General features: G+C 42.7%; 1 protein-coding gene across 2 annotated transcripts in view; it reads left to right on the top strand.

Annotated features, from left to right (window-relative positions):
• The window catches only part of LOC111965467 (growth/differentiation factor 11), a 53,759-nt gene extending 30,348 nt beyond the window's left edge, over window positions 1–23,411 (top strand). Inside the window, exons 2-3 of one of the 2 annotated variants that reach the window (XM_023989650.2) lie at window positions 17,269–17,642; window positions 22,930–23,411. In XM_023989650.2, coding sequence (XP_023845418.1) covers window positions 17,269–17,642; window positions 22,930–23,310 — 755 coding nt within the window. In that variant the 3' untranslated portion in view covers window positions 23,311–23,411. The remainder of the gene's footprint in view (window positions 1–17,268; window positions 17,643–22,929) is intronic. The other variant, XM_023989655.2, reaches the window with a different exon arrangement.
• Window positions 23,412–26,851: the final 3,440 nt, after the last annotated feature.

The raw sequence follows: 26,851 nt of genomic DNA on the forward strand, positions 1-26,851 counted from the left end.
TGGTGTGTGTGTGTGGTGTGTCTGTTTGCGTGCGTGCGTGCATGCGTTGCTTGTATGGAGTGGGGGTAATGCTGTGTAAGCTGGTTCTCCTTTGCTGCCGAAGAAGAGACCCAATGAGGGTAATTGGCTCCTCATCCAATATATCACATAGCTGTGAACTCTGTGACCCTTTTGCTCAATAGGGAGACTTTTGTCCACGTGTGTGTGTGTGTTGTGTGTGTGTGTGTGTGTGTGTGTGTGTGTGTGTGTTGTGTGATGTGTGTGTTGTGTGTGTGTGTGTGTGTGTGTGTGGTGTGTGTGGTGTGTGTGTTTTGTGTGTGTGTGTGTGTATTTTCTTATGTTCTCAATTGTTAATTGACAAAAATAGAAAGATAACAGAACTAATATGGTTATCCAAGTGTCAATCATTGCAATGCTGCAGCTATATTTGCAAAGATTCCCTGTCAATAAGCTCTGATGAAAACTTGCTTGCGTCTTGGTACATGAGGATTGACTGAATAAGACAAACATAACTCCATTTAGAGATGCTTTCGATGCACAGAGATGTAAATGGAAAGAATTGAAGAGGATATTTGTTCATATCGAGTATCACCTAGTATCACTGACTGCCCTATCGTGCATTTTTATTTCTCGTTTGTATTTTATCTGAATTAGTATTGATTCTGTGCTCTTTTAAAAAAATCTATTCAGGATATCAACTAAAATCAGCTATCTAGGCTATAGATGGGTTGGTTGTTTAGCAACAAAATCTCTATGCGCTGCACAACTATGGGGGAAAACAGACATGGTTGGCTTAGATTGTTGACAACATGTAAACTATATTTTGTGTCCAAATATTTATTGAAACAAAAATACTATTTTGCACAATACATTGTTACAGTTGTTGGTTAGATAGCTAGCGAATTTGAACCATACTAGCAATGCTCTCTGCACACACACACACACACACACACACACACACACACACACACACACACACACACACACACCAACCACTCCCACCAAAAAACCACAAGTCTTTTATAGTGTTGACCCTATAAAAGGGTCATTTCCTGAAGGTGCAGGAACCATAAACATTAAGAGGGAGAGCGCTAAAAGGACAGGCCAGTAGAAGCCGGACTGTCTTCAGCTCACTGGCCAGTGTGTGTGGGAAGTCAATGACTATGTGGGTTTTTATATATTTATTCATTCTATGGAAGGCTATGTTTAATGGTGACACCTGTTCCTGTCCCTTTTCAGTCACTCCCGTCCACTGAGAAAGCCTCTGAAGGGAAAGATAAACTTTGGTGATGACTTGTTTGGACGCTGGGCCATTACTGTTCTTTTAAGAAGAAATTCTAACTTTCTAGAAACTGCCAGTCCTGTTGAAATAGAAGAACACAATGTACATTTTATGGCTAATAGAATTTCCAAGGACCATAACCTATTAATACAGGGGGTGAAATTTCACCAGCGTTTTCAGGAATCTCACTCCTTCCACCTTTCGTTCCGTATTCCCACGCTCCCCCCATGTCCMCACCACCCGGTGTGGAAAACTGTTGAAAACTTGGGAGACTTAAAACATTACGATGACCATCATCAGACCAATAACTGCATCACTTCCTCCTGTCGTGTCTGTGTGTACCCAGTAGTAAGCTGGTATGCTGCTCAGTGCCTGTTAAGGGGATTCAGGGCGCTACTGTATCATCCAGCTTGCTGCGCTGTATGTGGCCCATAGTCCGTGGGCATGCAGAGTGGTGGAAGGCTGCATGGGGGAGTGTTGGGGAGGGGGTCCACAGGGAGCAACAAGCAGCCCAGTCCTATCCTTAAGGGACAAAATCATGGAGGGGCTTTTATAGGTACACTTAAAAAGACCTGAAACAGATGTTACGTCTCACTAAAAAAGGAAATAATTACTTCCCACCAGTAATTAAGCACTGTGTAGAGGAGGAACAGACCGGAAGAGAGGAGAGGAGGGCAGAGGAGGAGAGGAGAGAAAATATAAAATGGAGATCATTGAGGGGATTATTACTGACGGGTTAGTCGGGCTGTGGAGGCGGTGCTGCGGAGACGTTTATGGCGGAGCCCATTAATCCTAAATTAAGGCATCTCTGACCAGAGGAAATGCAGCATGGACACAATGCCGGATCACACCAGGATTTCAACGTGCCTGAAAGAGGTTCGGATGGTGTGGATTGGGTGGATCGCCATTTTCTTTGAGCCCTTCTAAGTGGCCCTGAGAGTGGCTCCTTACTGTATTCATCCATCGCCTATGGCTGCATGCATTTCCGTTTCAGCATGCCGAGAGCCGAGATCAACCCAAGAAGTTAATTATATGGAAGCAGCACATTGTCCAAACGTCCACATGTTATTTAGGCCTGGAGCCAAGTTTGATTATTTTAATGTACAGTGCTGGTGGAAGAAAAAGAGCTGTGACTGATTCGGAATGGGATAACAGATACTTCCACATTGTATGGACATTGTCAAGTGAATAGTATGGACAGAAAACGGTTCTAAAGGACAGGGACTCAGAGAATGGGGAACACGACTCTGGCTGACAAGGCCTGGTCACAGTGATTTTGTCCACAGTGAAAATCCTTGGCCAAGGATTTGAGCCTTGAACTTTTATCCTTGGGCTTTGAGCCTTGAGCTTTGAGCCTTGAGCTTTGAGCCCTGGGCTTTGAGCCCGGAGCTTTTATCCTTGAACTTTGATCCTTGGGCTTTAGGCCTTGAGCTTTGAGCCCTGGGCTTTGAGCCTTGAGCTTTGAATGTGCTTCAGGGCTGCCTCAATAGCCCAGTGAGGGCAAACAGAGAGGCCAAACTCACATCATCACCCAAAGACAGGGGAATGGAGGGAGTGCATCATTTTATTTWATTWMAWWTTTTTTTTTTAAATGAACCTTTATTTAACTGGGCAAGTCAGTTAAGAACAAATTCGATGACGGCCTACCAAAACAGCCTATTAAAACATCTTTCCTTTTGTGGGTCCCTCTGGCCTCTGCGCCCTCTCAGCCCTATAGAGATGAGATAATGACTTAAAATTAAATAATAAAGTCATAAAATAAAACAAATATTTTATTAAAATAACGTAAATGAATTATGGTTAATAAGTGATAATAAGCAGAAATGGCAGTCACTACCATCATGGGACTTTTATTAATTGCTTTATTCAGTGTTGTCACATCATTCAACCCACATAATGCATCATGCATTTAATGTAAAATAAATAATCAAAACCAAAATCGAAAACCGTGATTCCTTTTTAATAATCGAACCAAAACCGAACTGACCTCAAAAAGCACTAATTGCTCATCACTAGTTGCTGGAGAGGAAGGAAACCACTCATTGAAGCCGACGGTAACTTTAAAACAACTAGAGAGTTTAACGGCTGTCATAGGAGAAAACTGAGGATGGATCAACAACATTGTAGTTAATCCACAATACTAACCTAAATGACAGAGTGAAAAGAAGGAAGCCTGTACAGAACATGCATCCTGTTTGCAATAAGAAACTAAAGTAATACTGCAAAATGTGGCAAAGAAATGTACTTTATGTCCTGAATACAATGTCTTATGTTTGCGGCAAATCCAACACAACCCATCACTGAGTACCACTCTTCATATTTGTGGTGGTGGCTGCATCATGTTATGGGTATGCTTGTCATCGGCAAGGACTATGAAGYTTTTTAGGATAAAAAGAAACAGAATAGAGCTAAGCACAGGTAAAATCCTAGAGGAAAACCTGGTTCAGTCTGCTTTCCAACAAACACTGGAAGACAAAATCACCTTCCAGCAGGACAATAACCTAAAACACAAGGCCAAAATCAGCGGAAATATAATTAGTATAATAAAAAAATCACTATACAAATGTGTTCRTTTAAGCCAGAGATGTCAGTTTTCTTKCATTGGATGCATCTCAATCCACCACATCCGCATATGTTGCCCTTCCACATCTGCGGTGAAAGGTGACATAGCATCCGTGACAAATTGTCCGTGGCGAAATACATTTGAACTCAGTTTTTCACAATTCCTGACAGTTAGGATCACCACTTTATTGTAAGAATGTGAAATTCAAAATAACAGTAGAGAGAAAGATTTATTTCAGCTTTTATTTCTTTCATCAGATTCCCAGTGGGTCAGACGTTTACATACACTCAATTAGTATTTTGTAGCATTGCCTTTAAATGATTTAACTTGGGTCAAAAGTTTCCACAAGCTTCCCACAATAAGTTGTGTGAATTTTGGCCCATTCCTCCTGACAGAGCTGGTGTAACTTGGTCAGGTTTGTAGGCCTCCTTGCTCGCACACGCTTTTTCAGTTCTGCCCACAAATTTTCTATAGGATTGAGGTCAGGGCTTTGTGATGGCCACTCCAATACCTTGACTTTGTTGTCCTTAAGCCATTTTGCCACAACTTTGTAAGTATGCTTGGGTTCATTGTCCATTTGGAAGACCCATTTGCGACCAAGCTTTMAYTTCCTGACTGATGTCTTGAGATGTTGCTTCAATATATCCACATAATTTTCCTACCTCATGATGCCATCTATTTTGTGAAGTGCACCAGTCCCTCCTGCAGCAATGCACCCACACAACATGGTGCTGTCACCCCCGTGCTTCACGGTTGGGATGGTGTTCTTCAGCTTGCAAGCCTCCCCCTTTTTCCTCCAAATATAACAATGGTCATTATGGCCAAACAGTTCTATTTTTGTTTCATCAGACCAGAGGATATTTCTCCAAAAAGTACGATCTTTGTCCCCATGTGAAGTTGCAAACCGTAGTCTGGCTTTTTTATGACGGTTTTGGAGCAGTGGCTTCTTCCTTGCTGAGCGGCCTTTCAGGTTATGTCGATATAGGACTTGTTTTACTGTGGATGTAGATACTTTTGTACCTGTTTCCTCCAGCATCTTCACAAGGTCCTTTGCTGTTCTGGAATTGATTTTCACTTTTCGGCCCAAAGTCCGTTCATCTATAGGAGACAAAACGCGTCTCCTTCCTGAGCGGTATAATGGCTGCGTGGTTCCATGGTGTTTATACTTGCGTACTATTGTTTGTACAGATGAACGTGGTACCTTCAGGCGTTTGGAAATTGCTGCCAAAGAAGGACCAGACTTGTGGARGTCTACAATTTATTTTCTGAGGTCTTGGCTGATTTTCCCATGATGTCAAGCAAAGAGGCACTTTTTTTTTTACATCCACAGGTACAYCTCCAATTGACTCAAATTATGTCAATTAGCCTATCAGAAGCGTCTAAAGCCATGACATCATTTTTTTGAATTTTCCAAGCTGTATAAAAGGCACAGTCAACTTAGTGTATGTAAACTTCTGACCCACTGGAATTGTGATACAATGAATTATAAGTGAAATAATGCACAAAGTAGATGTCCTAACCGACCTGCCAAAACTATAGTTTGTTAACAAGAAATTTGTGGAGTGGTTGAAAAACGAGTTATAATGACAACCTAAGTGTATGTAAACTTCCGACTTCAACTGTATGAGACTGTCACGAACACGACGGTGTTCTCCGTTTAGCTCTATGAYCCCACAACTGTCTTGGGACTCATCTGATGTCGGTACAGCTGATCTGCCAAATTCTGTCTGTAGTGTCCGAACAGTTTGGAAAGGTGAGACTCACAGGAACACGTACAGTTTGGAGGGGTGAGACTCACACAAACATGTCAGTTGTTTTACTCTAGGATGCCCACAGGCCTCCCAAGATTCGCCTGAAGGTCCACCAGTACCAGTTGAACAAAAAGTTATGAAAGTAAACAATATATGTAAACTGTTAAGTAACAAAGGGGTTAAATTCATGTAAAAAAAGAATATATATATATATTTAACAAGTGTTTCTTGATCTTTCTTATATCTCTCAGATATATGACAGACACTTCAGGACAAACTTCCTTTAGATTCTTTGGAGGTACTATATGTTGTTCCATTTAGTGAATCTGTTATTCAATGCGTTTGTATGGGCTAATAGCACAAAGGCCAATTTTTTTCTTTCTTTTGATACTTCAAAGGGTCTTAAAATTCTAAATCAAATAGCAAAATGATCTTTTGTATGAACTTCCTAAAACAATTTAATATAGCTTAGTTGAACCCCCACCCCCCTTGAAAATGGCTGTCTAGCGATGATCAACAACCAACTTGACAGAGCTTGAATAATTTTTTAAAGAATAATGTGCAAATATTGTACAATCCGGGTGGGCAAAGCGCTTAGAGACTTATGCAGAAAGACTAGCAGCTGTAATCGCTACCAAAGGTGATGTAACGCTCGTCCTCCTCCTCGTCTGAGGATGAGCAAGGATCGGACCAATATGCAGCGTGGTTTGAATACATGCTTTTAATAATATCAACGAAGACGAAAAACACTTGATAAACTACAAAACAACAAAACGACGTGAACAGACCTGAACATGAGAACATAAAACATGAACGCACGAACAGGAACAAACGAACGAACGAAACAGTACCGTGTGGTGAACAAACACAGACACAGCAACAATCACCCACAAACAAACAGTGAGAACAGCCTACCTTAATATGGTTCTCAATCAGAGGAAACGTAAAACACCTGCCCCTGATTGAGAACCATATCAGGCTAGTTGAATGAACCCAACATAGAAACACATAACATAGAATGCCCACCCAGCTCACGTCCTGACCAACTAAACAAGACTAAACAAAGGAAATAAGGTCAGGAACGTGACAGGTGATTCTAAGATGTAACGATTTAGGGGATTGAACACTTATGTAAATAAAAAAATATGGGGGTATTGTGTGTAGATGGGTGAGAAAAAAATTGATTCAATCCATTTTGAATTCAGGCCACAAAATGTGGAGTAAGGCAAGGGCTATGAATACTTTCTGAAGGCACTTTAGTTTAAATGAATGGACATCGTGTTGTTTACATGACTTGGCAATATTTTCTTTAAATTCTTTGCAGAATCTGTTGCTTTGCAGAATCGGTCATAATATCCCTTCTCGGTCAGAATCCATCAGAACACACACACGCACGCATACACGGACACGCACAACACACCCAAAACCCTGCTCGTTTCCTGCTGTCCAGCTGTCCGGCTTATTTCAGCTCACTGCGCTCTCTCTCTTTCTCCCTCCCTCCCTTTCTCCCTTTCCCTCTCCCACAGTTCTGCATGCATTTCTGTGGTTCAGTTCTTTTCTGTGGAAGGGTTTTATTATTATTGTAAGAGACCCCTATCCCTGTCTTGGGGAGAGAGTCTGTTTGGGGCCCCTGTGTATGTGTGTGTGTATGTGTGTGCGCTCACTGGGTTGGAACAGGGAGTATTAGGAGGTGTCTTTTGTTGCTCCTGGGGGGCTCCTGTGCTCAGTCCTAATAGGAGTCTTGTGCCTGCCGTTGTCCCAGGGGAGGGGGTCTGAATGACGGGTCTAACTTCACATCCCCCCTCCCCCACCCTCCTCTCCTCCCCTTTGGGGCAGGCCGAGAGACAAAGAGGGAGTGGGGGTGGGATGGTTGAGGGGGTGCACTGTGGCCTCTGTCTTATTAGAAGGGTCGTGAACGTGTCACAATGATTAATTTGCCGAGGTGTGCGGGGATACCCTAGAGTCACATTTATCTAACGCCAGGGCTCCCAAACGCACACTCGCCACAAAATGGCACATTTGCATTTCCCATTAAGAAAAGAAAATACAGATATATATGCAAATGCAATCCCCATCTTGATTAATTATGCCATTATGCACTATCGTTTTGGACATTCACAATAGATGACCGTTTTCAGAATTTTTTCGCTCTTTTTTTTGGAGTCTATCTATTGAGCCTGATTGGCACGCTGTTCCTTTTTTACTACACGTGTGGATGCACGCACGCACACACACACACACACACACACACACACACACACACACACACACACACACACACACACACACACACACACACACACACACACACACACACACACACACACACACACACACACACACACACACACACACACACGCGCACACACACACACACACACACGCACAACACACACACACACACACACGTGGGGACTCCAAAACCACCAATGTTGTTTGAAGTTCAAACCATGATCATTACATTTTTAGGAATCCAAGAGACAGGAAGAACACTGAATTGAACTTGCTGTCTTAGTGCAACATGGAACAATTATATTGTTTACTAACAGATGTATCATAAACATATCGATTCTCAGTGAATGTACAACCATGGCAACCATAGTTGTTTGCTTGTCTCTGACACTATCTTATTGGCACTTTTACCTTATAACCAGTGAATGGTCTGCATGGGTTGATCGGGTGAAGTTATACGGGGTTGCCTCTAAGGATTAGCCTTTTGACAGACAGCAGGGTACACAAACCAGATTGCCTTCATACAAATAGGACTGGAGAGGTTGGATGTGGTGTCTCCATCAAATATTCCATCAACTTAATCTACATTCTCTATGTGCCTCCTATCAGACCAAGCAGAAGGCTCCATTGTGAACTATCTGCATAACGAGGCAATGGGATTGTCTGTTTGCCACCTTTCAATCTAATGTCAGGCTAGTTTTTTGTGTCTGGTTTGGGGACGCCATGATTTTAATTTGAGATTTTGAAACGACATAAGCCACTCTCTGAGGTCAGCTCATGCGGCAACGTGCTGATTTGTTGTGCAACATAGCATATGGTGTGAGTAATATAGCCTACACTCTTCTCTCTCTGTGTAAAATGTATTTTGCACCTCCGAAAAATGTGGTCATCACATTCGTTCTTCTCTTGCCACGTCCATGCAGCACCACCTGGTAGTATTACTGCCAACCATTAAAACATAGCATGCTTTGAAATGGCCTCAGAGGTATTTGAATGGACAGATGAAATTGGTGAATAAACCCTTATACTTTATAAGTCTCCCCTTACATTAACACATAGAGTGCCCCGAGCTAGCATTGGAAAACAGGTACCCAGGGAGAGGGCCAGATGTTCAGTAGTCCCACCTGCAGACCTGCTGTGCCTTGGCAGTTAAAATTCATGTGCTACATATGCTCCCATCACACCGTAGGGAAATAAGCTGCTACAGTAATGAAGCAGAGCAGCACTCTACACTGCCATAGTGGAAGCAGGAGAGAAGAACAAAACAGGCATGTGTCCTATGATGGTGCTGCATTGGATAGCTGCCGCGTTACGGGCTCCTGACCAAATCTGCTATTTTGTACACTGATCCTATGACCGGAAACAGCTTCTGGACATCTTAACAGCGATTGCTAACCTCGATTTGGATGAAGATTTCTACTTCAATGAGTCGGCAGCTCTGGGTGTTATGCTTACCCTGGACCTGGCCCTGATCACTGGGACTCTAAAGAGGAAGCGGCGGGAAAAGAGAGGCAAGCGAGGTGGGGTCATGATTAGACTACGTCGGCGAGCATGTAGACCGCCATTGCCCTCTGTTTTGTTGGCAAAAGTACAATCGCTAGAGAACATACTGGACGAGCTCCGTTCAGGACTATCCTATCAACGGGACCTGATGAACTATAATATACTCTGTTTCTCGGAGTCGTGGCTGAACAAGAACATGGATAATATACACCTCACTGGCTTTTCCATGCATCGTCAAGATCAATGGCAGTTTTGGCTAAGCTGAGAGAGGGAGGGGTGTCTCTTTGTTAACAACAGCTGGTGCGCAATCTCTAATGATAAGGAAGTCTCAAGTTTTTGCTCGCCTGAGTTAGAATATCTCATGATAAGCTGCAGACCATACTATTTACTAAGAGAGTATATATTTTTTGTAGCTATATATTTACCACAACAAACTGATGCTGGCACTATGACTGCACTCAACGAGCTGTATAGGGCCATAAGTAAAAAAGAAAATGCACTTCCAAAATGCACTTCCGGTTTAACAGCATGTCAACTGTGCAACTAGAGACAACAAAACGCTAGATCACCTTTACTCCACACACAGAAACGCATGTTGCCGCCTATCCTCCTGATCCCTGCTTACAAGGAAAAACTCAAAAAGGAAGTACCAGTGAAGTGCTCAATACGGAACTGGTCTGTTGAAGCGGATGCTAAGGTACAGGACTGATTCGCTAGCACAGACTGGAATATCTTCCGGGATTCATCCAATAACACTGAGGAGTTTACCACATCAGTCACTGGCTTCATTAAAAAGTGCATTGACGACGTCAGTACATATCCCAACCAAAAGTACAGTACATATCAGTACAGTACATATCCCAACCAAACGCCATGGAATACAGGCAACATCTGCACTGAACTTAAGGCTAGAGCTGCCGCTTTTAAGGAATCCCGCTACGACCAATGATGAGCCATCCAACAGGCAAAGCGTCAATACAGGACAAAAATAAGATCCTACTATGCCAGTTCTAACACTTGTTGGATGTGGTAAGGCTGGAAAACTATCACGGATTACAAAGGGAAACCCAGACGCGACCTGCCAAGTGACGCAAGCCTACCAGACGAGCTAAATGTCTTCTATGTTCGCTTCGAGGCAAGCAACACTGAACCATGCATGAGAGCACCAGCAGTTCGGGCAACTGTGTGATCTCATTCTCCATAGCCAATGTTTGAGTAGGACCTTTTAAACAAGTTAACCGGAGGCCCAAACAGATTAACAGGATGCATACTCAGAGCATGCGCTGACCAGCTGGCGGGTGTCTTCACTGACATTTTCAACCTCTCCCTGACTCATTCTGTAATACCTACATGTTTCAAGCAGACCACCACAGTCCCTGTGCCCTAGGACGACAAAGTAACCTGTCTAAATGACTATCGCTCCGTAGTGCTCACATCTGTAGCCATGAAATGCTTTGAAAGGCTGGTCATGGCTCACATCAACACCGTCATCCCAGACACCCTGGACCCCCTCCAATTCGCATACTACACCAACAGATCCACATATGCGAGAATGCTGTTCATTGACTACAGCTCAGTGTTCAACACCATAGTGCCCTCTAAGCTCATCACTAAGCTCAGGACCCTGGGACTGAACACCTCCCTCTGCAACTGGATCCTGGACTTTCTGACGGGCCGCCCCAGGTGGTGAAGGTAGACAACAACACATCCACCACATTGACCCTCAATACGGGGGCCCCTCAGGGGTGCGTGCTTAGTCCTCTCCTGTACTCCCTGTACACCAACGACTGCGTGGCTGTGCACGACTCCAACATCATCATTARGATTCATGACGACACGATGGTGGTATCACCGACGACGATGAGACCACCTATAGAGAGAAGGTCAGTGTCCTGGCAGCATGGTGCCAGGACAACAACCTCTCCCTCAACGTCAGCATGGAGCTAAGCACATGCAAAATCCTAGTGGAAAACCTTTCCACCAGACACCGGGAGATGAATTCACTTTTCAGCAGGATAATAACCTAAAACACAAGACCAAATCTACACTGGAGTTGCTTACCAAGAAGACAGTGAATGTTCCTGAGTGGCCGAGTTATAGTTTTGACTTAAATCTACTTGAAAATCTATGGCATGACCTGAAAATGGTTGTCTAGCAATGATCAGCAACCCATTTTGAAAAGAACAATGGGCAAATGTTGGACAATCCAAGTGTGGAAAGCTCGACTTACCCAGAAAGACTCACAGCTGTAATCTCTGCCAAAGGTGCTTCTAAAGGTGCTTCTGCATCGGGTGTGAATACTTATGAAATTAGATATTTCTGTATTTCATTTTCAATCAACGTAAAAAAAATCTACAAACATGTTTTCACTTTGTCATTATGGGGTATTGTGTGTAGATGGGTGAGAAAAAACATATATTTAATCAATTTTGAATTCAGGCTGTAACACAACAAAATGTGGAATAAGTCAAGGGGTATGAATACCTTCTGAAGGCACTGAACCTTTATTGTCTCGTACTCCTGCACATCGACTCGGTACTGATACCTTGTGTATATAGCCAAGTTATCATTACTCATTGTGCATTTATTCCTTTTGTTATTATTTTTTCTATATTTTTCTCTCTGCATTGAAGGGAAGGGCCTGTAAGCATTTCACTGTTAGTCTACACCTGTTGTTTACTAAGCATGTGACAAATAATATTTGATTTTAAACACTGCTCACATGTATGAGTCCTCCTTAGTTGTCTTTGTAAGAAAAGCCAGAAGTAGGTGAAGGTTGATATCTCAGTCAACAGTTGAATTGTGTTTCTGAGCATAGCCGCGGGAAATAGGGGTGCTGAGGGTGCTGCAGCACCTCCTGAAAAATCTGAATATAAAAATAAATTGATCAATTCACAAAAGTAGAGGGCTTGTCATTGCATTGAGCCTTTACTAGTCCTGCATTAGCAGACTGATACAGCCGTCTGTAGTGCGACAAATCACAGCAGCCCTACTCCCAAACATTTTCCAGCAGCTATGTTTCTGGGAGGAGATATGGCAGCAGGTACTCTGATGAGAGAGGGGTTGTCATTGCACAGGTAGGTGGTGCTGTATGCAACACCTGAGCTAGTGCACCAGGTTTGGATAAAGAGGTAAGGGGACTGGGGGATTGGGGAGGGGTTTTCCATTATAAAGAAATGGGTACAGGAAATGAAGACACATAAATGTTACTAGACCCCACTGGCAGAAAAATACTTAACTCTATTCATCAGTAATATTTCCTGGCAAAAGGGATCAAGCTATTTCAAGCCGGGGCTTAAAATCCCATTGGTTTTGAGTGATCTTTACAAGCCTCCCTCATTTAATATGGGTGGAAAGTTCTGCCAAGGTATATGACATAATTAGGCTGCAGGTATGCACATTTCACTGAGTTTCCCTACATTTTTTCCCATTCAAGCTCTATAAAGGCACAAATTGATTTTACCAATCAATGCTCTCATTGTTTAGCATGATGTAGCTCATATGTTGTGCATGTGTGTTTAATAACTTACTGTTATATGGCACTAAATGTAGCATGACCAAGAAAAACCTGCATCTCAGATTACGTAGAAAACTCTACTTTAGGTCTCAGCTTATTGCAGAAGACATATAGAAGAAAGTGAATTGCCAAAGCAACTCAAACCGGTTGTTTCAAGGGAGTCTTTTCTTTCAGCTGTTGGTTAGTTGTTCATTTGGATAAAGGTACAGTGTGGAAAGGTATTGGTAAAGTTTCACCATTCACTATGCATCAGAAAAACAACAACAAATAGTAATCTCAAGTAAACCCGGAGAAAACTGCAGAATCATTCATTCCCGGTTTGGTGTTGATGAGCAAACACAACAACAACACAACACGTTAATTGCTGCGACCCAAGCAACCCACCAAAAGGAACATTGACATATTGTTTGTCCACCGTGAGACACTGTATAATTTACACTCACTAATGACTGGCCCTTGTAATACAGGCTGAAGGACCACGTCTGTCTCTCGCTTGGCACTTATTCAATGTTCCTCTGGACTCTTCTAATGGATATAATTCTGTCTTTACCTCATTGAATTCATATTCCTCTATGCATGCCTGCTAAATCAATTACAACATTTGTTCAGTGTAAAAAAAAGAAGTATTGTTCTGTGTTCTCTTCTAGTCAGTCGAAGTCTGGTAAACAATTCACCATTGGCTGCTTAAACCCCGCCCAAAACACAACAACAATTGTGTATGAACAAGTTGTATACCTTTGAAATATAAAATGGGTTCTCTGTGTGAATAGGTGAAAGGACTGTTGTGAAGAAAAACATATTACCATCGCCATAGGTTCGACCTTGACCTTCAAACTCAATTTGGCTATAAGGACTGCACCTCCCCAGCACCCCGAGGATGTAAAAGGCTGACGGTTTTGACCCCTGACCCCATTTCTTAACTAGGCCGAGGTGCCAAAGTGACCTTTTGACCCAGGAAGCCTTGGCAGGTTGCCTGAGCAACCTCAGATTTAGCAATGATTGACAGGTCCCTGCACTTTATGTTAAAATGAGGCAGCAACACACTTCTCAGCAGAGAACAATGAGAGGGAACACAAGCCTTTATTCAGCTGAGTCTCTAGATCATTAACACTCTCGGCTGTCTGCTTCAAGACCAAACTATCTGCAGTCTACCAACTGGTGAATTCTGTGGAAGGTTGCTGTCAATGTTGAATGTAACTCATTGATAATATTTGGTTCATTGTATGTATATAATTTCTTCCATAAAATGTTGGCACTGGATTTAGCAAGGGGCCTCTCAATGCATTGTAATAAATGCATACACCAAATACATGCATTTTTTAAATAAGCATGCCTCCTTTAAAAACAGCGTGCTTCTATTTAAAGTACTTTACCTGGTATGGTGTCATTTAGATTATCTGGTAATAAATCTTGACAGCATTTTTCTTTCTTTTTTTACTTCAGAGACTGCAACAGTAACCATAACTTTTAATTTGGGTGTTACAGAGAATATGTACTCTCCCCAAATGACTATAACATACAGTTTAGCTCTACAGAGCCCATTCAAATCTCCACTAATGTTAGTTAACTGGATCTAGACTAGAAGTGGCTCCAAAACGGCAAATCATTTTGATGGTTTAACTGACGGTTTGATCATGAGTTTGCTCAGGGGATCTATTAACCATTTGATGACTAGTCTTGCTTAGCTGTTTTCCTGGCTCTTCAGACAACCATCTAACTCCCCATCCCTCCTCCTGCCTGTGATTTTGGTGGCAGCTGTGTGGAGATTGGTTTTGACCCCTGATCCCCACATTAGGCGGGATCTCCATGCTATGTCAGTTATTTAGTGGTGAAAACCAATGGCTGCTCTTGGATTTGGAGAGCGGCAAGCTCGCATTGGGTGACATAAGTCAGTTGCTCAATTCCAAATCGACCCAAACCCCTTCCCCCCAGGCACGGTGTAGAACTGAAAGGATTGGACCGGTATAAAGCAATATTATAATAGCTCCAGTGCTCCACCATGATATCTGAAATCTTCATTATGAAGTCGTTTTTTCAAAGGCAATACCTTTTTAACCATCGTAAAGTATGAAAGAAGATATTGACAACATACAACGCTAAACTGATATTTTTAAAGCCATGCTCCAGTCCAGTGTCATTGATCTTCATGTATATGCTGACACCTTGTTTGTGATCTCGTATGTACAGTTGAAGTCGGAAGTTTATATACACTTTAGCCAAATACATTTAAACTAAATTTTTCACAATTCCTGACATTTAATCCAAGTAAAAATTCCCTATCTTAGGTCAGTTAGGATCACCACTTTATTTTAAGAATGTGAAATGTCAGAATAATAGTAAAGAGAATTATTTATTGCCGCTTCTATTTCTTTCATCACATTCCCAGTGGGTCAGAAGTTTACATACACTCAATTAGTATTTGGTAGCATTGCCTTTAAATTGTTTAACTTGGGTCAAATGTTCAGGTAGCCTTCCACAAGCTTCCCACAATAAGTTGGTGAATTTTGTCCATTCCTCCTGACAGAGCTGGTGTAACTGAGTCAAGTTTGTAGGCCTCCTTGCTCACACACGCTTTTTCAGTTTCCCACAAATTTTCTATAGGATTGAGGTCAGGCTTTGTGATGTCCACTCCAATACCTTGACTTTGTTGTCCTTAAGCCATTTTGCCACAACTTTGGATGTATGCTTGGGTCATTGTCCATTTGGAAGACCCATTTGCGACCAAGCTTTAACTTCCTGACTGATGTCTTGAGATGTTGCTTCAATATATCCACATAATTTCCTACCACATGATGCCATCTATTTTGTGAAGTACACCAGTCCCTCCTGCAGCAAAGCACCCCCACAACATGATGCTCCATCCCCGTGCTTCACAGTTGGATGTGTTCTTCGGCTTGTAAGCCTCCTCCTTTCCCTCCAAACATAACAATGGTCATTATGGCAAACAGTTCTATTTTTGTTTCATCAGACCAGAGGACATTTCTCCAAAAAGTACGATCTTTGTCCCCATGTACAGTTGCAAACTGTAGTCTGGCTTTTTTATGGCGTTTTGGAGCAGTGGCTTCTTCCTTGCTGAGCGGCCTTTCAGGTTATGTCGATATAGGACATGTTTTACTGTGATATAGACACTTTTGTACCTGTTTACTCCAGCATCTTCACAAGGTCCTTTGCTGTTGTTCTGGGATTGATTTGCACTTTTCGCACCAAAGGTACATTCATCTCTAGGAGACAAGAATGCGCGTCTCCTTCCTGACCGGTATGATGGCTGCGTGGTTCCCATGGTGTTGATACTTGGTACTATTGTTTGTTACAGATGGAACGTGGTACTTCAGGCATTTTGAAATTGCTCCCAAGGATAACCAGACTTTGGAAGCCGTCTACAATTTTTCTTTGCTGATTTTGTTTTGATTTTCCCATGATGTCAAACCAAAGAGGCACTGAGTTTGGAAGGTAGGCCCTTGAAATACATCCACAGTCACCTCCAATTGACTCAAATTATGTCAATAGCCTATTCAGAAGCATTCTAAAGCCATGACATCATTTTCTGGAATTTTCAAGCTGTTTAAAGGCAAGTCAAACTTAGTGTATTGTATAACTGCTGTGGATACAGTGAACTTATAAAGTGAAATAATCTGTCTGTAAACAATTGTTGGAAAAATTACTTTTGTCATGCACAAAGTAGATGTCCTCACCAACTTGCCAAAACTATAGTTTGTTAACAAGAAATTTGTGGAGTGGTTGAAAAACGAGTTTTACTGACTCCAACCTAAGTGTATGTAAACTTTCGACTTCAACTGCATATCTATGTACAGGCAACTGCCAAAATAAAGGAAACACCAACATAAATTGTCTTAATAGGGCGTTGGGCCACCACAAGCCAGAACGGCTTCATAGATGCCATAGTGTCTGAAACTCTATCGGAGGGATGTGACACCATTCTTCTACAAGAAATTCCATCATTTGTTTTTGTTTTGATGGTGGTGGAAAACGCTGTCTCGGGTGATGCTCCATAATCAACTCATAAGTGTTCAGTTGGGTTGAGATCTGGTGACAGAGAAGGCCATGGTATATGGTTTACATTGTTTSCATGCTCATCAAACCATTCAGTGACCACTCGTGCCCTGTGGATGGGGGTATTGCTATCCYATGGGATCGTAGCCATGATAGCCAAAATAATGGCCTGCCCAGCATTTTTATACATGACCCTATWGATTTTTTTATTTAACCTTTATTTAACTAAGCATGGTGGGATGTAAATTGCTTAATTAACTCAGGAACCACACCTGTGTGGAAGCACCTGCTTTCAATATACTTTGTATCCCTCATTTACTCAAGTGTTCCCCTTATTTTGGCAGTTACTTGTATTTACAGATATGAAACCTTTATTCATGTGGAAACCCTCTCTGTCTCTGTCCCACAGCGGAGCCCTTGGTGCAGGTGGATGGCAAGCCCAGCTGCTGCTTCTTCAAGTTCAGCCCCAAGCTCATGTTCACCAAGGTTCTGAAGGCTCAGCTGTGGGTGTACCTACGACCGCTGCAGCAGACCTCCACCATCTACCTGCAGATCCTCAGGCTGAAGCCCGTCACGGAGAAGGGCAGCCGCCACATCCGGATCCGCTCGCTGAAGATCGAGCTCAACTCCCGTGTGGGCCACTGGCAGAGCATCGACTTCAAAAACGTGCTGCAGAACTGGTTCAAGCAGCCGCACACCAACTGGGGGATCGACATCAACGCCTTCGATGAGAGCGGCAACGACCTGGCAGTGACCTCGCTAAGACCGGGGGAGGAAGGGCTGGTAAGGACCCTCAGACCTGYCGCAGCCTTACCCACTGACACAATGACACTTTGGCCTTTTATAAATTAGATTTGCTCACCTCCTGCGTCCTCTCTCGCCTCCTTTTGAACAAGGTCAAAGTTAATCGAGGAGAGTCGGCGAGGAGAGTGAACATGAATGTCAATGCGCTTGCTTGAATTGAGACGGTCCTTCTCCACTCGCGCATCATTAGGCTAATTACGGTTACGGGGTGGATCCCCAAATAAATCTGTAGTGTTAAAAACAAATTCAGTTGTGCAAGACGTTTTATAGATAAAACAATAAGCAGCATATTGTTTTTAAACGTGCATGTTTTTCTCCTCTGACAAAACAAGGGCTGATGTTAAACCTTTATCAAGGGGGTGTGGCAGATTTCAAAACTCTTCCATGGTAGGATACACATGAGTATCATCGATGAAAGGTGGTTATCGAGAAGGGGAGGACACTCTTCCGTTTGCCTACTAATGAATTGACACTCCTCGACCACTTATCAGTTTCCGGGTCTCAGAGGAGAGGATGGTCTTTTGCCCAAATGAAAAAAAAACWATGTAAATTAATCTCTCCTCGATCCCTGGCATCCTCTCTTCATGCCTCCTTCTCAAAATGCATTGGAAAAGAAAGTCTAAAGGGAGGGACCTTGGACCTTCTCCTCCAATACAGTTGAGAAATAGGCAGGGAGATAGGAAGCGAAGAATCAAGGAAAGATCACTTGAGAGCCATTGGCAGGGCCGGCTCTAGCCTTTTGGGGGCCCTAAGCGAGATTTGGTTGGGCCCCAGCTAGCCAATCTCAAACCCAAATGACTACATACAGTAAGTCAAGTTTCTTCCCCATTAAGCATCACGAAATGGTAACCCACTAGTAATTTAATTTGGTTCAGCTCTTCACAGCATGGCCCAGGGGTTGACTCTGGCCTCTCAGCCAATGAATCCTTGCACAGCAGCAAGCTCTGTTTTTCTTAAGGAGAAGAAGAAAGACAGAGGCCTGTGTACAAAAATAAAACAAAACACAAAAAGTAAAGAAAGAGGCAAACTCCCCTCTGAACCTATATTTTTTTGCTTTCCCCCATAGCAACAAAAGCCCTAAAGCGCAAGCCGATGTGGGTTGACCCTTCTGGCCTCAGCTTATTTATTCTGTTGAAAGCATCACAAAAAAACTACTCAAGTCTAAATTGGGATTTCTGTGGAGAGATGAGGGCTTTGTAAAATAAACATGCTGGAGTAAAATATTCGCTGCTCTCGCATGCCCAAGGGTCAAGGTTATGGTAACCTGTGGATGACTCCAGAGATCATAGATCAAGCTAAGCGTATAGAATGTTGGCCATTCAATTTATGTTAACAGAGGTCAGCTTTGCATCAACTGATACGACTGACATCTTCCCCTCAGTATTATGTGTCTTTAAAACCAGGGTTGGGTAGGGCACTTTTTAAATGTAATCCGTTACATTTACTAGTTACATGTCCAAAATCATACTCAGTAACCTAACTTTTGGATTACCCAAACTCAGTAACGTAATCAGATTATGTTCTCTGTGGCCGACGTGAGTAAGACATTTAAGATGACATCCCTAGCCACGTCTTCAGAGCATGTGCAGACCAGCTGGGTGAAATGTTTGCGGACATATTGAATCTCTCCCTATCCMAGTCTGTTGTCCCCACTTGGTTCAAGATGTCCACCATTGTTCCTGTACCCCAAAAAGCAAAGGTACAGTGCCTTCGGAAAGTATTCAGACCCCTTGACTTTTTCCACATTTTGTTACATTACAGCCTTATTCTAAAATTGATTAAATTAATACAAAAATCCTCCGCAATCTACACACAATACCCCATAATGACAAAGTAAAAAACGTTTTTTAGAAATGTTTGCAAATTTATTACAAATAAAAACCAGAARTACCTTATTTACATAAGTATTCAGCCCCTTTGCAATGAGACTCGAAATTGAGCTTCTCGACTCCAGCGTCGGTCATTACAGAATGCAGCACCCATCATACGAAGCATCGGGGAGAGCTCGTGTTCCGGTTGGTGGTGACGTCGGGTCCGGGGGCCGCTATTGATGGAACCGAGGGTGCCTAAGCCAGCTCTTCGGGCTGTCACGCCCTAGCTGGCTCGAGAGGTTCTTGCCCCGGTTGGCTCGGAAGGCACCCATCTCACGTCAGGCCTCAGCCGGATCGTCTGTTTTTTACGCCCAGCCGGCTCGTCAGGCTGCTACGCCTCCGCCGGATCATCGGGCRCCCATGCCTCAGCGGGATCGACAGGCTTTCACATCCCAGCCGGATCGTCGGGCTCCTATGCCTCAGCCGGCTTGTCCAGCGCCCGTGCCTCGGCTGGCCCGTCAGGCTCGCCCAGGTTGGATGCCTGGAGATGGGGAAATGACAAATATAGGGGAGGTAATAAACAGATGATTGAGTCCAGGTGAGTACAATAATCGCTGATGCTCGTGACGAGGGTAAGGCAGGTGTGTGTAATGATGGTGGCAGGAGTGCGTAATGCTGGGGAGCCTGGCACTTTCGAGCACCAGGGAGGGGGAGGCAGGCGTGACACTGACAGAGCTTGAGAAGATCTGCAGAGAAGAATGGGAGAAACTCCCCAAATACAGGTGTGCCAAGCTTGTAACGTCATACTCAAGAGGAATCAATGCTGTAATTGCTGCCAAATGTGCTTCAACATAGTACTGAGTAAATGGTCTGAATACTTATGTAAATGTGATATTTCCATTTTTTATTTGTAATAAATTAGCAAACATTTCTATAAACTGTTTTTGCTTTGTCATTATGAGGTGTTGTGTGTAGAACGATGAGGGAACAAAAACTATTTAATCAATTTTAGAATAAGGTTGTAATGCAACAAAATGTTGTMAAAGTCAAGGAGTCTGAATACTTTCCGAAGGCACTGTTTTATTTTTTATTTAGCCTTTATTTAACTAGGAAAGTCAGTTAAGAACATTAAGAACAAATTCTTATTTACAATGACAACTGTAACTGTACTAAATGACTATCGCCCCATAGCCCTCACTTCTGTCATCATGAAGTGCTTTGAGAGGCTAGTTACATAAAATGTTTTGTCATTTAGCAGACGCTTTTATCCAGAGCGACTTACAGGAGCAATTAGGGTTAAGTGCTTTGCTCAAGGGCACATAGACAGGTTTTTCACCTAGTTGGCTCAGGGATTTGTCTACCTGCCCCCATCATATCACCTTCACCTTACCCGACATCCACTACAATTTGCACACCGCCCCAACAGATTCATGGATGAAAATCGCCATCGCTCTGCACACTGCCCTATCCCATCTGGACAGGAGGAATACGTATTTAAGAATGCTGTTCATCGACTACAGCTCAAACTTCAACACCATATTGCCCTCCAAAATCATCACTAAGCTCGGGGCCCTGGGTCTGAACCCCGCACTGTGCAACTGAGTCCTGGACTTCCGGACGGGCCGACCTCAGGTGAGTGTAAGCAACAACATCTCTGCTACGCTGATCCCCAACACGGGGGCCCCACAAGGGTGTGTGCTCAGCACCCTCCTGTACTCCCTGTTCACCCATGACTGCGTGGCCACCCATGTCTCCAACTCAATCATCAAGTTTACAGACGACACAACAGTGGTAGGCCTGATTACCAACAACAACAAGACAGCCTACAGGGAGGAGGTGAGGGCCCTGGTGGAGTGGTGCCAGGAAAATAACCTATCCCTCAAAGACAACAAAACGAAGGAGCTGATCATGAACTTTAGGAGACAGCAGAGGGGGAACGCCCCCATTCATATCGACGGAACCAAAGTAGAGAGGGTGAAAAGCTTCAAGTTCCTCTGCGTGCACATCACTGACAACCTGAAATGGTCCATCCACACAGATAGTGTGGTGAAGGTACCGCAACAGTGCCTCTTCAACCTCAGGAGGCTGAAGAAATTTGGCTTGGCCACTAAGACCCTAGTGAACTTCTACAGATGCACCATTGAGAGCATCCTGTCTGGCTGTATAACCGCCTGGCAACAGCGGGGCTCTCCAGAGGGTGGTGAGGTCAGCCTAACGCATCACCGGGGGCACACTGCCTGCCCTCCAGGACATCTACAGCACACCCAGGGTCACAGGAAGGCCAAGAAGATCATCAAGGACCTCAGCCACCCGAGCCAAGACCTGTTCATCCCGCTACCATCTAGAAGTCGGAGACAGTACAGGTGCATCAAAGCTGGGACCAAGAGGCTGAAAAACAACTTCTATCTCCAGGCCATCAGCCTGTTAAATAGTCACAACTAGCCGGCCCTGACCAGTACCCTGCCCTGAACTTCAGTCACTGTTACTAGCCGGCTACCACCCGGTACTCAACCCTGCACCTTAGAGACATAGTCATTGAACACTGGTCATTTTAATAATGTTTACATACTGTTTACATACTGTTTTAACCATAACCTTCATAATGTACAGTATATACTGTATTCTAGTCCAGGCTCATCCTATATAACTACTGCTGTAAACACCTTTTCTATTCATATACTGTCCATAATGTCTCCACACCATCATATACAGTATATTTATATTCCGGACTCTGACATTGCTTGTTGTAATATTTATATATTTCTTAATTCCTTTCTTTATATTTTTGGAATTTGTGTGTATTGTTAGGTATTACTGCACTGTTGGAGCTAGGAACATAAGAATTTCGCTACACCCACAATAACGTCTGCAAAATATGTGTATGCAACCAATACAATTTGATTAGATTTTTTGGGATTACTTTCTGTTACTTTTGGATTTCTTTCCCCTTAAGAGGCATTAGAAGAACGCAAAAAATATGCATCAAATGTATTTGATGTATCATCACAGTGGTCTCTGGTGGAACAAACTTCAATTTGTGCCTATTTTCAATGCTGATTGAATGTCATTGAGAAAACAGAAAGGTGTAAATGCATTTTTTCACAAACATCCTTTCTGAATTTAAAAGTAATCCAATAAGTAACCAAGTTTTTCAAAAAGTATCTGTAATCTGATTACAATATYTTTTGCTGGTAACGTAACTGATTAGTTACAGTTTTTTGGTAATCATATTACATGTAACTGATTACATGTAATCAGTTACTCTCCAACCCTGTTAAAACCATAGGTAGTAAGAGGAGTGCATCAGTTTTAGTTTTTCTCCAGTGACGTTAATCGTCCCAGTACTCCAGGTTTTTTCCTAGAAGCATTACTCGCCTCACTGTTGAGTTCTATCTTAATCACCTCCATTCTCCTCCTGTCCCCGCTCCTTTCCCCTCCCCCTCCCCTGATTCCAGCAGCCGTTCCTGGAGGTTAAGGTTCTCGAGACGACCAAACGTTCCCGACGTAACCTGGGACTGGACTGCGACGAGCACTCCACTGAATCCCGCTGCTGCCGCTACCCGCTAACGGTGGACTTTGAGGCTTTCGGCTGGGACTGGATCATCGCTCCCAAGCGCTACAAGGCCAACTACTGTTCGGGCCAGTGCGAATACATGTTCATGCAGAAGTATCCACACACCCACCTGGTACAACACGCCAACCCCAGAGGCTCAGCAGGGCCCTGCTGTACCCCTACCAAGATGTCGCCCATCAACATGCTCTACTTTAACGACAAGCAGCAGATCATCCACGGCAAGATCCCTGGCATGGTGGTGGACAGGTGTGGCTGCTCTTAGACCCAACGGAAGTCATGCATACTCGTGCACGCCTAACTCCACATCATTTCCACCCAAAACCCTGACTAAGCGCTCCTCTGGCACCAGACTTTATCCCCCTTCTCACTCCGCCACAAAACATCCCACTGGACCTGCATTCTCTTAGTTATTCATTTTAGTCAAACATGTAAAAAGGTAATATGAAATGAAGATAGGACTGAGGCTGAGTGGTAGAAATATATATTGAATATTATAAAGGGGATGTGTCTGTGGAGCAGCTTGAGAAACTTATGGTAAATAAGACAAAACTATGTTTTAGGTGTTTGTTCGTTTGTGGTTGGTTTTCTTCAAAAAAAAGTTTGAAAGAAAATGTCTATCAGGTTTCTTGAAAAGATGGTGTCTTTGTTGAAATGTCCTGGATAGTGGATCCAGGCTGATGGAGGGAGACATTCCTAAGCAGTTACAGTATATTATAATTTTTCCACATCTTTACTTCCAAGCAAATTCAGTTCTGAGGTGAGGGGCCAAACTGTTTTATCTGTGTAAAAAATGCTTTATTCACATATTATACTCCTATCAACGGGATTTGTTTCACAACCAAGACATTTATGGACAGTGCCAATAGAGGGGGACTTCGTCTACTAATTACCAGTGCTATTGTGCAATGCTTCACTTTTAGCATCTTTATGTCATTACAAAACAAATCTCCCTTACTTGTCTACTTTTAGACTTAAAAGTTGATGAAATGAATCCAACATTTTATGAAAATACTGTTCTAAAGGTTTAAAGTGTTGAGATCCAAAGCCAAACTCTGTGCCCTTTGAACCCGTTCAGTTATTTTGAGAAAAATAAGAAAAGAAAGGAGTTATTTCACTACCTTTAAAGGGGCAGTGCAGTCAAAAMCGTGATTTCCCTATGTTTTATATTATTACCACACTGAGGTTGGAATAATATTGTGAAAACTATGATAATACCCTTTTAGTGTAAGAGCTGTTTGAAAAAGCCGCCTGAAATTTCAGCTTGTTTTGCAAGGGTGGGGTTTTGGACCACCTGGCGACATCACCAGGTGGTATGAGTTAATAAACTAATAACAGAGAGTTTGCCCTCCTCTCTGACAATAGGCAAGTTAATTTTGCATGGCCCGGTGCCCCGTGTAGGTGGAGTTTGTACATGTTAGACCATTCCATTGGTCCTTAAGTGAAATCTCCAGCCACCCGGGGCACCGGGCCATGCCAAACAAACTTGCCCAATAACAGCAAGTTTTCAGGTTACATGTCCTTCCCATTAGCCTCCTCCAATTAGGCTCCTCACTCAGACCACTCAAATTCCTTCTTGAGGAATAGCTTCGTGCTAAGAAGCTATTTTTGTTYCTTTTTTAATATTTTTATTGAAAACAATCACAGTAAGGTACTTAATTGATACCAAGAAATTATTTGATATTGAGATAAAAACACCTGCAATGGACCTTTAAAAGTGAACAGGAAAGGGTTGTAATACACATTCTATCTGTTTTACTGCAGAAGCTCACATAACAGCTCAGATGACCTCAATATCAACCTGCGCACAATGTTTAGATGAACTAAGACAAACATGTCAAAGCTACACTCATAAAACCTTCTGGTTGGTCTAGGGAACACAATTTTAGAATTCAAGATTTGGCTTGTTAGATTTTTGTATAGTCCATCTTTGGATATCTATTACATATCAACTAAATCAAGAGAATGATGCRAGGGTGCCAGTTTACACTACTGTAATTGTCAGATTATTTTGTATGGAGTAAATTCACAGTGAAAGGGAACCCCACAAGTACATCTGGTCCACATGAATATAGCCTACTTAGGCGGTGTTTACACAGGCAAGCAAATTCTGATCTTTTTCCCACTAATTGGTCTTTTGACCAATCACATCAGATCTTTTTCAGAGTGGACCCGATTGATCAGAAGACAGATTAGTGAAAAAAAGATCAGACTTGGGCTACCTGTGTAAACGCAGCCTTATATACTTCTGTTATTTTCACTCTGCACACTGTGCATTTAGCATTCCCATTTACACAAACAAACCTAATGATCAGAGGAACAAATTTATTCTGACAAGTTGCTATGGTGGGAATGTTGGTTGTGGCAAAGGAGACAACCTTGTGTTGGAAAGAAAATCAAATGCTTGATTGACATAGGCCTTCATACTAGTAAGTAAAGGGAAGAGCTAGATTGTGAGTCATATAGAAAATAAGGAACATTGATACGGACAAGAATACAGCTGAAATGCCATTTCTAGTTTAGAGAGAACATATATTTTGATTGAATATTTCAATGCCCCCACCCCCACCTCAACTGCATCTGTAACATGCAGTAAATATTGGAAGTGCTTGAACGTAGTGTAGATTAGAAAGTCTGTCTTGTCTCCTGGATGTCAAAGTGAAGATATCCCTTTGTTAAAAACGAAAGCACTATGCTGTTGGATAAAGGAAGAGCCTTCTGACATTATATATAAATAATATATGTATATAATAAAAAGGGGTACAAAAAATACTTTCTGGGCACTACCTTACCAACAATAAATTTTGCACTATGGGACGTTCATGGCGTGAGGAGTCGTGTTGTTGTTTGTGTTTGTATTTTACCTTATCGAGCACAAGAGCTTTTACAATTGAAAAAAGAACGGTCCAAGCGTCTGGCGATACACCATGTGGATAGACTAGTGAGCCTATCACTTCTTTTGTTACCATCACGCTTTCCTGACTTCCTTTTCGTCTGAAGCGGAGGCCTGTCCATATTCTCACGCTCCTCTTACACTCATCTCAGAAACCTGGACTGACCAGCGGCCAAAAGGCCTCCTCGCCCTCCCGGGGTGATAAGTCGTGTGTTACAAGTGTCTGGACCGATGAACATAGAACGCTTTAAACTGGAAATGCCCCTCCGTCAACTTCAATCAATCTGTCATCAACTCTGAGAGACTTTTGTCCTTTTGAATTTGAGCGACTTGTGTTGACAGTCTAACACAGACATGTTTTGCCTTTGTGTGTTTTGAGTGAAAGTGCCCATATTAGAATGGGAAAAAGTATCCAGGGATCGTTAGCCAAAGTAGAGGATGATATGTGTGCTGTAACTTTTGTAACTGCAGGAATATATATGCTAAACAATTTCAAAGGGAGAAAAAAACGTGGTATGGGCAGCGGTTGGAAACAATTCAACTGGTCAAGTGTCTCTGTATTTATTAAGATCAAATCAATGAATTTCAAAGTATGTCTACCTCACTTCAGCGTTCTGTTATAAATTTGACAGTTAGGTTTTGTTATGAGTTAATCTGTGCAAACTTGTAACCTGGATAGTAAACCCAAAAAAGTAGACTAAAGCCACAGAGTCACCTTGGTCTCAAGTCAAGATTGAGTAATTGACAGCTGAGTTCAAAAGAGTGACTGAAGCAAATAGCTAAAGGTAATGTATACTGACAAAAGAAGAAGAAAATGGCTGTGCCCAGGAGGAACATGGCTGAACTCTGGTTAAGGCTGTGGATAAAGTTGCATTTTGAATTTTTGTGTCTGTATACCGGTATGTGTAAGAAA

This window comes from Salvelinus sp. IW2-2015, linkage group LG1, assembly GCF_002910315.2.
Source record: "Salvelinus sp. IW2-2015 linkage group LG1, ASM291031v2, whole genome shotgun sequence".
Classification (NCBI taxonomy): domain Eukaryota; kingdom Metazoa; phylum Chordata; class Actinopteri; order Salmoniformes; family Salmonidae; genus Salvelinus; species Salvelinus sp. IW2-2015.